This window comes from Vanacampus margaritifer, chromosome 7 (genome assembly GCF_051991255.1).
Source record: "Vanacampus margaritifer isolate UIUO_Vmar chromosome 7, RoL_Vmar_1.0, whole genome shotgun sequence".
NCBI classification, from domain to species: Eukaryota; Metazoa; Chordata; class Actinopteri; order Syngnathiformes; family Syngnathidae; genus Vanacampus; species Vanacampus margaritifer.
This window is the reverse complement of record NC_135438.1, coordinates 22554940-22569278: the sequence shown is the minus strand read 5'-3', so window position 1 is coordinate 22569278 and position 14339 is coordinate 22554940. Positions and strand designations below refer to the sequence as shown.

General features: G+C 39.4%; 1 protein-coding gene across 2 annotated transcripts; it reads left to right on the top strand.

Annotated features, from left to right (window-relative positions):
- Positions 1–1472: 1472 nt before the first annotated feature.
- scoca (short coiled-coil protein a) lies at positions 1473–14286 on the top strand. 2 transcript variants are annotated; one of them, XM_077570243.1, is made up of 4 exons: positions 1473–1645; positions 6454–6525; positions 6600–6680; positions 12962–14286. In XM_077570243.1, the coding sequence occupies exons 1-4, from the start codon at positions 1582–1584 to the stop codon at positions 13102–13104; spliced, it is 360 nt and encodes a 119-aa protein (XP_077426369.1). In that variant the 5' UTR covers positions 1473–1581; the 3' UTR covers positions 13105–14286. The 2 variants fall into 2 exon arrangements, with proteins under 2 accessions (XP_077426369.1, XP_077426370.1); XM_077570244.1 differs by lacking the exon at positions 1473–1645 and adding an exon at positions 3446–3611.
- Positions 14287–14339: the final 53 nt, after the last annotated feature.

The following is a 14339-nucleotide window of genomic DNA, read 5'->3' as shown; positions in this document are numbered from 1 at the left end:
TTCTAACCCCTCGTTAATCTTGCCGCCCTGCTGTAGTTGAAAGTAGAAATCTAGAATCAGTGCAAAATAAGACTAGTGGTGCAAGTCAGATAAGAACAGGGTCATGTGATTGTTCTTGTGATCACCTGTTAGAAGCCCTGCTGCATCATTGTGAACAACCTGGAAGTGATTTAAATAGTCCTTGTTAAAACATAAAAAGTGAGTTGCAGTAATCTAAACAAGAGGACATGAAAGCATGAATGATTAACTATGGGTCCAACCTCGATAGAATGTTCTTTAGTTTGGAAATGTTCCTTACATGGGAAAAAAGTCAGAAAGATTGCTGGAGCAACACCTCAAGATTTCCAATGCCAACGCTGACGATGGAGCACAGAGAGCTGAAAGTGGAATTTTTTTCATCAGGGACAATAATCTGCGTTCCAGTTTCATTATCGTCAAGGGAAAGGAAGTTATTGAAGAGACATTTCTCTTCATAACATCACCTAAATTAATGTAATGTATTTTCTGTTCAGTATCAAGCCTAAATACAAAGCAACAGCGTTAACAAAAGTCTTGTTTGACATTGTTTATTCCTGTTTGACTCATATTGTATATAGTGATAGTGTTCTAATGTGTATAATATGCATTCAGTATAGCTACCATACCAACATGCACAATGGCTTGATCAGTTTAGGTTACGCAGCCAGAACTGATCGAGGGAATGACTTCTGTTCATGCAGCATATTACTGTGTATCCATACTCTTGTGCTCAGTACAGAAGTAGCCCGGCGATGAACAGTCAGATTCACTGCTGTTCTTTTACTATTTCATCTTCTTGTATGTGCAATGAGCATTGGACCCAAGCCTTCCATAACACCGGAAAAGCAAGCTCATGATACATTTCAGACTTCAATGTAAAATTAGCCAACTTTTCTGACTTTGCCACGATTCCAGAAAGTGGAGTGGTGATGGTGCATTTACAATGGAAGTTGTTCTCAATGGGATCAAAATATTGTGCAGTAAAGAATGTTGTTGCTGTTTTGCAGTGTTCATCATAAACCACTAGAGTGCAGTCTAACACCACAGATCCAGCTAGACGAGTCTTTCCCCTTTGTGTTTTCTGAAGGCATTTCGGATCAACAGGCACAGAACAGACCAGTAGTCCAAAACAGGACCGATGAACCAGTTCATCAAATAACACACTCCACAATATTACACAGAGAGAAAAATGTGCCTCGCTGACAATTCCGGTTAATGTGTCACTGACTGCAGTGTGTGCATCATTTTTGGGTGTTTATAAACCCCTGTGTCGTTGACTGGTACTAAAACTTTGACCTGTGATGCTTTCCTTGCAAGGGAGGTATTCAGCTTGTTGCCATAGTGATCTTTTTCCATGACAACTCTTGTAACTCGAGTCACCAATCAGGTCGGGTAGGTAGCCATGACGTTGTAAATGATTCAGGCGGCAGGTGAGTGTGGAGGAAGGGCCAATATGAGGAGGAAAGCGAGTGAACATAAAGAGACAGTGAGATCGTGATCGCTTTTCTGAGATAAAAAATAAGAAAGAACACCAAGCTGAAGGAGAAAAGGGAAAGAGAGGCCATGGAGGCCGATTTGGAGGAGGAAGATGAGACTTTTACTAACATCTCACTGGCAGATGACCCAGGTAAAGATTCACAACGTCTTCCTTTTTACATTATTATTGGGAGTTTACATTGTCATCTGAAAGTTATTTAACCTTTAAGTTTGTAGGCTACGAACAAACTTGATCAAACTAGCTGACTGCATTCATTATTTTCAGCCGCAATTTGTCACATTGTGAGCTGGTAAAACCAGAAATGCCGTTGGCAAAAGAGTGACAAAATTGTTGGAGAACACGAATTCTTTACATGTTGAATGAGAAACAATATACAATGCACCTGACTTGACAGTAAACAACTTTCACCTTTGACCATGATCTGACAGGTTGTGTAACTAAAGTTAGTAAAGAAAATTTTGCATTGGGGCAACACAATCCTGAAGTGGTTAGCACATCTTCCTCACAGTTCTGAGGTTAGGGGTTCAAATTTCTGTTCTTGCCTTCCTGTGTGAGTTTTCAGGCTCTCTGTGCTTTTGTAGGTTTTCTCCAGGTTCTCTGACATTTCTTCCACATTAAAAAAACCCATACTTTTTGGAGCCTATCCGAGCTGGCTTCGGGGAGTAGGCGGGGTACATCTGACCAATGTAATGGACAGCTCCGACATGTCGTCAAAAATTCCACCCACACTCCCATCACTGAGTGGGAACTGAATCCACGCTGCCTGCACCGAAGTCGGGCGAATGTAGCATTACTGTACATCATCAGTGACACACATTTGACTTATTATTTCATCATAAACTAATTAAAACTACAAAAAAAAAAGAAAAAGCCGCTCGGGAGCCAAGCCAGATACACCACAAAATTAAAATAAATAATTTATGTATTATTTTTTCAATGCTGCAGAAAAATGAAAATAGACAAATTTGCAAATAATAAAGCACAAATTGTGTTTATTTGGGAATGTACTCCATTTAACAGTGTGCATCTTGCATGGCTAGTTGATTTATTTACTTTACAATCAAATACTAAAATGTTTAATTGAGATGAGATGTCAGCTTTAGAATTGGTGAATTTATCTTATCCTCTCCCCCAGCGTTCGGGGGAAGTCAGCTATTTCAATGAAAGTCTTCAGTTTTTAGACATTATGAAAGCAATGAAGATTGGCCATAGAGATGGACAAACAAAAAAGGCCACGGGGAAGAAGGCAGCAGTAAATGTGAGAAAGAAAATGGTTGAGAGTACCGGCAAAAGGCAGCTAGAGACATCCATCCATCCATTTTCTTAACCGCTTTTCCTCACAAGGTTCGCTGGAGCCTATCCCAGCTGGCTTCGGGCAGTAGGCAGGGTACACCCTGAACTGGTTGCCAGCCAATTGCAGGGCACACAGAGACGAACAACCATCCACACTCACAACCACACCTATGGACAACTTGGAGAGTTCAATTAACCTGACATGCATGTCTTTGGAATGTGGGAGGAAACCGGAGTACCCGGAGAAAACCCACGCAAGCGCGGGGAGGACATGCAAACTCCACCCAGGAAGATGGATTAATGGGCTGCTCCCTCTAAATCTTGGGGTAAAATGGAGGAAAATAACAGTAATAATAATGATGATGATGATAATAATAATAATAATAATAATAATAATAATAATAATAATAATAATAATAATAATAATAATAATAATAATAATAATAACAACACTGTATCAGCCCCAAAAGACGTCTGCCCTGTATACGCAATATGGCCAGTCCAGCCCTGATAGATAGATAGATAGATAGATAGATAGATAGATAGATAGATAGATAGATAGATAGATAGACAGACAGACAGACAGACAGACAGACAGACAGACAGACAGACAGACGTTTGGTAGTTGCAGCGTCCCCTATCCGTCTGTTAGTGTAGTACGTCATACACATGCGTTGGTGAGGAATCCTCATCAGTTTCAGTAGTCGTCATCGTCACTGAACTACTGTGTGTGTATGTGTGTTTGTCTGTCCTTGTTTACAACAACACTCCGTGTTTCGGAGAGCACACAGTCTTGATTTAGGTGAGTGGGAACACAATAACTCGTTTTTGTATGCTGCTGTTTTCGCTTTTGAATATACAGCCGCTAGCTGGCTGCGTGTTAGCCGCATCCCGGTGGCCAGAAGTATTCGATAGGGCGGCTTAGTAGAAACAAAATAGCATTTGAACATCTCCTCCTTTCAGTTTACGTGTTGTTTGTACTAAGATGCTACCCTCACTGTTGTCGTTTCATCAGTAAGCGTCGTGTTTCCGTAGTTTCCCGTAAGAGCTAGTTAGCTAGCACAGCTAACTTATTCGCGTCGGTTTATCGGACACGTTCGTACCTGGCTTGATTATACAAACACATTACTGTCGCATTGAGTTGATCGCGTACACGAGTTGCCATTGTATTCTTTTGATAAGCATGTGTTCATTTCGCATGTCCCTTTGGATTTGTTTACTCTCAGCGGTATAAACAACGGCCTGCATGCTAAATTGATAGAATTCGCTGGGGTTGGAAGTCGTCATTAGACAGACTGCTTACTTATGACTAAATTATTCAGATTTGAACTAAAAATTATGTACACTAGGACCTTAATATGATGTCTACTTGATGGAGTTGCTCGAGTTTTAAAACACTGCACTACACAAGCCAAATCTATTTGTTAAATTGTAACTTGCTTATTAATCGATAATGAATGAAGCTAGTTTAAAAGGTACAACAGTAGTTTAGATGCTTGAAGAACCTGACCAGAAAACTGGGGGTTCAATGAAGCATCTAACAGGGTGCGGCATCCGCTGCTAAAGCCTCCATCCATCACATAACCGATGCATCTATGCAACTGTTTGGCAATTTCAAAGCGGTGTCTATAGTATATGTATTTATGTAACAAAAGCAGAATTTGCACTGTGAGTCTAAGTGACCAATTCCAAATTGATTCCCAAGTCATGTTTTTATTTGTTTTAATTTAATTTTACTATTTGCATATACAATGAACCACTACCCCACTATACAGTATCATGGTTTGTTTGCATCCCACTGTATGGCACCTTTTTTTAAGCACACATTTTTATTGGCTTCTACTGTATGAAGGCAAGTCAGAATTAAGAGTTGCACGCCGTCAGTGCAGAACCATGTTGTACAGAAACATGCTGGGCAGCTCTGAGATCTCCTGGAAGAGATGCTTTGTAAATCAGAACAACAGCACAAGCGGATGACCTCAGTCTTAAGAAGCGAGGAGACACGTAATACATAGGAGGCCACAATTTATTATTATTATTACCTTACAAACAACTGATGTGGCTCAAAGGCAGCAGTGCAAGTTCTACAGATTTTTTGAGAGAAACACTATCTTATTAATCATGTCTGACTTCAGACCGGAACACTCGAAATATACGATGTTGCTCAGGGCCTTAGTTTCAAGTAGGGAAAGTCTCTATCTTTGATTTTGAGATATCCATATCTTGAATGTCCATATCTACATATAACTACTACGATAAATCTTCCAGTCCTACAACAAATATGAGCTGCTAGGATTCCGAAATTTTTGGATTAACCAGAATGAACTGCCTGGGCCCATAAAAAACCCGCTAACAAAGCGACTCCCAAATAGAGGTACAACGGTTTCAGATTTTGGTGTAGAATTATTGTCTGAGAAAAAAACCGTGGTTTTACGGTTATTAATGTAGACATAAAAAACACAGCATTCTTAGAATTTTTTTTTATTTTTAACAACAATAAATAACTGAAAATATTTTTTTAAAAAGTTGATATCTTTTTAAAAAAAATACAGCAGATTAGACAGACTCTTAAAATAGGGACTGGGCACTATGTATAGCAAGTGGATGGTATGTACCCTCTTTTTCTTTCAATCATACTTACAGGTGAAATGTTCGTCCACAGCCTTTAAACTGCCGATTTGTGCAGTACCGCTACACATGTAGGCATTTTGCAGCCATAATGCATATGCCGAGATGCGTTTCTTGGGAGTCCCAAGATGTTGGCCTCGCAGCTTCAAAAGTATCGGCCTATGGCCTCTCCAGTGGGAGGCCGTGGATGGCGGGGCTGTTCAAATGCAATTTGTCATTGTACCTGCCTGTCTAAGGTCTCCGGTGTGTTGCTACAGAATGTCAAAGTCCCCTCAAAACTTTACCTCGCTTAAACAAATCTATTAATCAGTGTGCCGGCGCTCGAAATGAAAAGGAGAAGTTACCCCCCCAATACGGTCGGCTGCGTGGGATGTGGGATTTTTTTTAGCCTGGAAACCAGGCTCATTGCTGTAACTAGCAAATGAGTCTGATCACAGTCGCCATTTCTAAGGTGAGGCAAACCTGACCAAACTGACAGTGGAATGAATCAATCAGCGAAGAATGGCCATGACGTGACATCAAATAAGCGACTCAAGGAAGTACACGTCTTCTTTTTAAATGGATACTTCCTGTGCCATAAACTGCTGAAGTTTTAATGACTCTATGTTTTTGGTCATTTAAAACCGAGTCTGATGCTGAATGAAACAAACTATCGTCCTTCCCGCGCGACATCCATGAGAATGGACTTCTTGCACCAAACATGGCGTTCCTCACGAAGAATACGGCACAGCAAATAAATGAATTTGATTACACGGTTCGTTTTGAAACGGGCCAAATAGCAGTCAATGGCAGCCTTTCCAGACTTGTCAAGAAATTGGGTGTGGCTTGCCAGGCTAACTATTTTTAGCACAGAGGTTGGAACCCTCTAGAGCAGACTTAGCAGTTGCAGTTTAAAGGGTCAACGGAGGGACATCAGCAGAGGCACTGCCAACACACACGCACACGCTTCGGGTTCTCGCAAAGAACTGTTTTTGGATCCCCAACGCTACTTGACAGTTTCTGTTATTCTGTTACAGTGGACAGCAGAGCTGCAGCCCTGTATACTAAGCCAGAGAACGATCTCTTCATCATGAACTGCGATATAGATGGTATGTGTCCTCCATATTGACATAGTGTCAAGTCATTTTTAGCGTGGAGATGATGCTAACCGATTCCCTTTCAGGGGACATGGAGAACCAAGTGGAGATGGAGGAGAAGACAAGGCTAATAAATCAGGTGTTGGAACTTCAGCATACTCTGGAAGGTAACATACCCAACAAATTTTTTCCCTCTTAATTAGGTCTGGGTTTAAAATATCAATATATGCTTTTCATAGCCCAATATTGATTCATAAAACCATGTATCGATACTTTTAATACGGCTTTTTCCAGTAAATTAATGTGCCCGAGGCGAGCACGTACTCATTCAAAACCTCGTGTGAGCGTTGTTCAAATGTGCCCTTCTATTATTCAGAGTACCCCAAAAGGAGCCTAGTGCTTACAAAGAAAGGAAACGGCTCAAGCATGAGCTGCTCAGATCTGTTGATTGCTATATAACTTTAAAAATGTTTTAAATGGCTTACCTTAACTGAAATTCTGCATCACATTAGAGCCAAAAGTAGAATCCTGATCGTTTACTGCGCATCTTGCTGCTCTAAAAAGGAAATAAGTCAAAGTACACTATAACTTACACAACACTACGGACTACTTCTTCTACTTCCATTTGATGGTTGTCAAATACTTTTGGTTCATCAGCGCCCCCTTCTTTTGGTGCATTACCGCCACCTAATTAAACGGATTGCATGCATGTGGCAGTAAACTGTACATTAAATGAAAGAAAAAGCGAACGACTGAACGCAAATTCCCCCCAAAAGAAGTAAGGTAAGAAATTGGACATAAAAACACGAAATGTGGATACATAATTATGCACTATGACTGTGTCTCTTATGTAAATTTGTTTTTATTTATCTATTAACGACTGGAAGCTTAGGATAAAAACTGTCACAGGAATGTGAATATCGTGATTTGCCAGAGTGTTTTTGCCACTTTTTTGACATAGCTCTGTAGTTGTAATTGAGTTCAAGTATTATTTATTGTTTTGATCAGGTCATGTTCTATAAAATATACATGATTAATGTAACTGCATTGGAATCAATTATAAATGTAAATATTCACATTTTTACTAATGCACCAAGTAAGAGAAATAAGTTTCTACTATTTACAACATTGGTACTTGTCAGAATGTCTTTCAAATAAAAGTAAAACTGGTACTGCATGAAATCCTTAACTGAAATGAAAATCAATGTGAATCGAATCGGGCCCTTCTGAATCAAATCGATTTTGGAAATCTGAATCGATGCCCAGCCCTACTCTTGATCATAAACCTTTAACATTTAACATTATTTGCATTTAACATTATTAACTGTCATACATGTTTTCACTGACATTAACCATTCTAATATTGACATGTAATAAACACCTTAAGTTTGATGACGAATGAGGAGGGGTAATAAACGTGCCACTGTTGTAGCTGACATCCTTTTGGGGGGTTTTGTTTTTTACATTCACTGTCACAGAAGTATAAGAAAAGACAATATAATGTAAAACACTACACACTACCTCTTGATCACAAGAGACATGCATCTATCAGCTATCTTGAGAAGCTAATAAAACACAAACAGAACAAGAACATAAACTTCCGCTTAGTCTTTCACATGAAGTCCTTCTACAAGCAAACTTGGGACCGTCATGGCGTTGAAACATTCTGTAATGCTGAAGTAAAGCTCCTGGACATTGCCAGAGTCCCGACTGCGCTGAAAGGAGCCTGCTTAATTCACAGCATCTTCCCTTGGATAGTCTTCTCTTCTCACATAATCGTCATTGTTGTCACCATCCATCCTAAAAGTGACACAAAAAGCCAAAAGGAAATGCAAAACACACAAATTTCAGATTTTGATGCTGGCTAGGATGTGGTGTTATCAGATGCGCAGTGGCTAGCGTGATAGTCCGCCTGCTGAAGCTTCCCTATATTGTTTGTGATCACCCACAATATCAGCATGTTTACAGCTGGTAGTACCTTATACTGTCCGATTTTGGAGTAGTTGTTGTGGAGCATGTGCAGACTAGTTCTACAGTATCTCCCAAAAGAGAGTACACTCCTCACATTTCTGCATATTTTTAATGATATCTTTTCATGGGACAACACTGAAGAAATGACACTTTGATACAATGACAAGTAGTCATTGTGCATCTTATTTAACAGTGCAAATTTATTGATCCCCCAAAATAACACAAAATACAGTGATTAAGATACAGTGCTCCCTATTCACACCTGACACATTGTAACACTAATGAGTCTCACAGAGCTACCAACTGTTTGTATGTTGTTACACAAATCTCTGAATGTGACCTTGTTATGCCCAAAACATGCGGTATTCTGGATATAAAAAAAATAAATAAATCATGGGCCCCATTGCCCATATAGGTTGAAAACGAGCAAAAATTCTTGGCAGATAATTGCAATCAATGTTTAACAACACACCGCTAACACTGGTAGTTCCGGTGACATCAGCATCACCGTGCAAGCTATATGGATGCTTGCAGAATAGCAAACGGATCCAAAAGTTATGTGAAAGCTAACCACTTGACTCGACAACGGTCACTGCTTGTATTAAAAGATTCATATCAGCAACGAGGAACAAGGGCAGCACAATGTAAAACTTCACTGGCAGATTATTTGGTTCATTAACACACAACTTCACAATCAAAAACACAAACACGCCTTCACATACAGCTCAGTGAAACATCGCTCATGGTGAGTGATATTGTTGATTTGTTTTTATTTTGGTCCTTGAAAAAGTATGTCTTCACATGAAAATGCTTTTATTTTATTTTTTATACTGCAAAGTAAATTTAAGACAGACGGTAAAATGTTAATTTGTTCAATACAGTGCCTTGATTTTGTGAGGTTCCTTCTCAGTCACAGCCATTAATATAATTGAACTACTAATAATGAATAATTACAGATAAACGTGTATATATAGTAAGGTTGCATTTCTGTATTTTGTACTTTTGTAAATCGGGTATTATTTGTTAAGAATGGAAACAAAATTAGAGGAACAACTTTTCTGTATTACAACTCTAGAGAGGACGAGCAGTTCAGAAAATGGAAGGATGGACGTGTAACTGTTGAAGCACAATAAATTCCACATAAAGGAAAAAATAATTTAGTTGAATTTTATATGACTACAATCGCATATTTACTTGGTCAATGCAGTAAATGGATTAAAATTACAAACTGGAATTCTACAGTGATGGTTATGTTGAGTAATTGAACAATTTGCAGATTTTTCAGTTTTATTTTACTGTGATAACGGGATCCCGCTGTAATGTTCTTGATGTTCTGGAAATTCAGACAAATTGTTCTGGAAGTGAATTTTGATAGGTTGGCAGTTCTGGTCACATGACAATGAGCATGGAAAATGACTAACTGTACTGTACTCACAGTTTGGACAGTTCCACTTAGTGGTGTACTCACTTTTGTTGCCAGGGTGTCTGTTTCGAGTTATTTGGAGGCAATTAATTACCCGTAACTGTTTTATAAGCTGTACACTGACTACTTTTCATTGAGTCAAAGTGTCTTTCCTTCAGTGTTACCCCAGGAAAACTTATAATGGGGTATATGCCATGGACAAGGCAGGACTTCCGACTTTCGCACATCAGCTTTGTTTCCGGTTCCGGTTTGCGACGTGTGGGGCTGCGTCCCAGTACTTTGCGTTCCTGTTGATGGGTGCGAGTGTCTAGTGTGTCTGTCTCCGTTGTCGGAAGCATTTCAGAGCCCTGAGATGCCCTGCGCGCTACCGCCCATCGGTGGGAGTGGAGGGATGGGGGTGCGAGTGTTGGAACGCAGCCAGCAGTGGCCGGAAACGGCGCTGATGTTTGGAACCTGGAATTCTGAAGTCAATGGCATCTACCCCATTACATAGCTGCAGAAATGTGAGGGGTGTACTCACTTTTGTAAGATACTGTACCATTTATCTTTATGCTTCCCTGAATGAAAGAAATTTGGATTGGATTAAATCAATTGAACCCAGACTTTTAAAATGCTTGTAACACAGTTATTGTATTGGGTTTGATTTAATAAAAGTTGATTTGGTTGGTTCATGATCTTGGGAATCAATTATGAAATGTTTTCTTGTACCCCTTGCAAAAACACTGCTCTACATCTTAGACAGCTATTCAAGTTTAGGGCCCGACCGATATGTTGTTGTTGTTTTTTGCCAAGGCCGATGCCGATTTTTGGCAGAAAAAAACACATTACATATTAATCGACTGATTATCTAAAAAATATATATTTAATGCGTAAAAATATTCATCCCACCCAATTTCCTTTCAATGGGTGTCACTTAGGCAAAAACCTTCGCCATTAAGATTCTCTATTTTGAATGACAAGTCCATAGTATGACCTTATCAACAAGTTCACAAGGTTATTGTATAGATTTATGTGTCAATAATAAAACCATTCTTACTTATTTACAACTGCTGTTTAAAGCATTAACCTTTTCTTTTATATATTTTTATCTTGTGTATTTTCACAAGTTTTGGGACTTATTGTGCTAACCTGGGACCTTGAGGATTGTATTTCGTGCCAATGTCATGGAAATGTGTTAAGACAAAAAAAATCCATGGTTTCCATCCTTAAATTTGAAGAAAAGAAAGTCTTTAAAATCTTGAAATATCAACTTTAAATAGAACTTGGAAGGACAATGATAAAATAAAACAATAAGAAAGTGAAATAAGAATATAATTAACTAAAATAATAGCAACTGAAACAACAGTAAGAACAAATACTAACTCTTCCTGTGCATCTTGGCCTCTTGGGGGCAGTGTGGTGCCGTGCATCCATGGTGTACACACTTGAAGTGAGTACACAAGAAAGTTACTGGACTGGACTAGATTGAATTGTATTAAAATAACTCATTTTTTCACATGTTGGGAAGAATTTGTGCCTTTGTGTAGTGTTATCTTTTGTGTAGATCTTTTTATTCAGAATTTTTGATAATTTTGAAAAACACAACGATGTTGTCGAATTTCCACACGTACTGGGCCTTACCTATTACAGGCGAGAACAAATAAGCCAAAACATCAGAAGATTACCCAGAAAGGTAATATCAGCGAGTCGTATATGAGACTCAAAAGAAACTTGAGGAGCCAATAAACGACCCGCTTATCCCCACCATTAGCAACAATCCATCCACGCCAACACATGCACACAAATACAAAAAGTAAACAAATTGCGTAGTGTTATCTTATCTGTGGGTATGTGTTCCCACAGCATTTGTGTGTGAATATTCATTATTTGAAGGAAAAGCACTCCTGAAGTCGATGCTAACTTCCTGTTAGCATTTGAATGGGATCCTCCCTTTGCTTTTAGCATTAGCGCTAGGCTAGCGATGTTTTAAAAACAAAGCATGTTTTGTATTTAAATATACAGTGGATGTAATTTTTTATCGTTGTGTGTTTAGTTTTACAGTTAAAGCATAACTCAACACTTAATCAACTTTTTTTTGTTGATAAACTATAAACTGGTGTCTACAAATGCTGTCTACATGTCCTGGTCATTATTTTTACATTTTAGTACATGTTTGTTTATTAAAGCTTGATTTGGAGGCAAAAAAACGTGTGTTTGGTGCCATCTTAAGGTTAAACACTGAGATAAATACAATTTGGCTGTTTGTTCTCTCATTACATGAGAAAATACGTACTACGTCACTCGCCCCTGCCACCCACCGGCTCTTTCTCGTACACTCTTCCTTAAATGGCTTCTTAGTGAGTTGCTGCTGTCAATCGCAGCCAGACCACGCCCAACCCTCTCCCATTCAAAAGCCAATAGTCCTTCAGGCAACACCCCCTTTGAGCATTGATTTCAAATATTAGTGAGCGGTGGAGCAAGAGTCTGACTACCTGTTGAGTAATTCTTTAACTCAGTAGTGGGCAAACTCTGTCCTTGAGGGCCGTAGTCTTGCAAGTTTTGGCTGTTTCCCTGCTCCAACACAGCTGATTCCAATCAACAGGATTGTTATCATGCTTATGCAGTGCTTGCTGATGAGCTGATCATATATTAGCTGTGTTGGAGAAGGGAAACATACAAAACCTGCGGGACTCCGGCCCTCAAGGACAGAGTGTGCTTGCCCCTGTTTTAACTCCAACTGGGGTGTCATTAAACAGCTTAAAGCACGCTTAGGGACAACAGATAACCAGAATAACATACGCTACACACTTGCTAATTGCTAATGCTACGCTAGCAAAATGGTGCATTTAGGGTATTTCCAAAGCGTCAGAAACTTAGTTTTTCTTCTATGATAATGCTTTAAGGGGCTGGTAATTGAAGGGCAATTATCGACCAATCATAATCGGCTGCCGATTAATCCGTTGGGCCCTATTCAAGTCATCAAAATCGAGATAGGTTTTATTCAGCAGTGCCATTTTTCATGTGCGCAATTCCTGATGAAGAAACTCAACGAAAGGACTTATCTGTTTGCTGCAGACCTGTCAGCGCGGGTGGACGCGGTCAAGGAGGAAAACTTGAAGTTGAAGTCGGAGAACCAGGTGCTCGGTCAGTACATCGAGAACCTCATGTCTGCGTCCAGCGTCTTTCAGACCACCGACACCAAGAGCAAACGCAAGTGAGTTAAGCTGAGGAGAGACGTGAAGGAGGCGGACGACGTCATCCTTCAGACCTGGGCCCAAATTTCGCTTTTTGCCACCTGTCCTGCTTACTCCGACGGTGCTGGGTCACTTTTGATTTGTCATGTGGCACTTGTTCCAGGTTACCGTTCCAGCAAAATGTATTAGAAGACGTGTGGAGTCCTAATTCGGTAATTTGAATTGGTGTAAATGTCTGCAGATAACTGTAGATTTTAATAAACATTGACAACATATTTTATACACAACTCTCCACACATGGGCAAATAATCCTGGTACACTATAAATAGACTATTGTGAAAAGTGCTAGCTCTCCATCTACAGACGAAGGTGTGCCACATGACTCGCTAAATGAGTCCATTAAAGTGTCATGAGTCACTTTTAATATCTTTGAGGTCCTAACCTTGCACCTTGTTACCAACCTGATTTTGTTTTTCAAGACAATGTGATCCTGTCTCAGCCTGCAACGTGTAAGTGGGGTGAATGAAGCAAACCAGGCTATGAATAATGTTTGTGTCATAATATAATGTATTTATGTTTTTGTTATCAAGTCATCATGGTCACACATTGCATGACTGTTTTTCCCCCACTGCCAAGCAGAAGTGTTACTGTAAAATGTATTAGAATGGCATGTACACCTTTAGCCCCCGCCCCAATTTAAGCATATCTAGAATGAATTATAACTTTTTACAGTTAAGATACTAAAAAACATGGTTGTTTGAATAAAAAGGGTTGATCTAGATGAGTTAAGATGGGAAGCGCTAGGCACGCGCAGAGAACAGATTATTTTTTACTTGGAAGCAGTCGAGTGCATTTGAGTGCTATTGATCTGATGTGGTAGACCAGGACCGGAAATGTGCTTCTGTTGTCCACATTCAGCTGCAAAATGAAGGGCGTGCCCCTTTTCCAAAATAGAATCATTAGCAAAATGAATACTAATGAAATGTTTGATTGGAAAAGTAGTCATTCATCTCATCATAGTTGGTAGAAATGGTACGCTGTTAAAAAAAAAAAAGGGGAGGAATTGTCATTTATGAAAATTATTTTGATATGTTTAGGTTGAATGAAATTATTTTAGAGTATGCACTCCAGGTAGGAGCCATCTTGTGTGAAGATACCCTGCACTGTTGCTTTCATTTTGTTTTTAATAAAAGTTTCAGTTCTGTGCTCGCTCTGGATTAATTGTGTCCTCAGCACATCATCTTAACACACCTCAGACA

Coding starts and splice junctions, on each gene's coding strand:
- scoca (XM_077570243.1), top strand. CDS start 1,582: ATGGAGGCCGATTTGGAGGAGGAAGATGAGACTTTTACTAACATCTCA. Junction 6,526..6,599: donor CATGAACTGCGATATAGATG/GTATGTGTCCTC, acceptor ATTCCCTTTCAG/GGGACATGGAGAACCAAGTG. Junction 6,681..12,961: donor ACTTCAGCATACTCTGGAAG/GTAACATACCCA, acceptor TGTTTGCTGCAG/ACCTGTCAGCGCGGGTGGAC.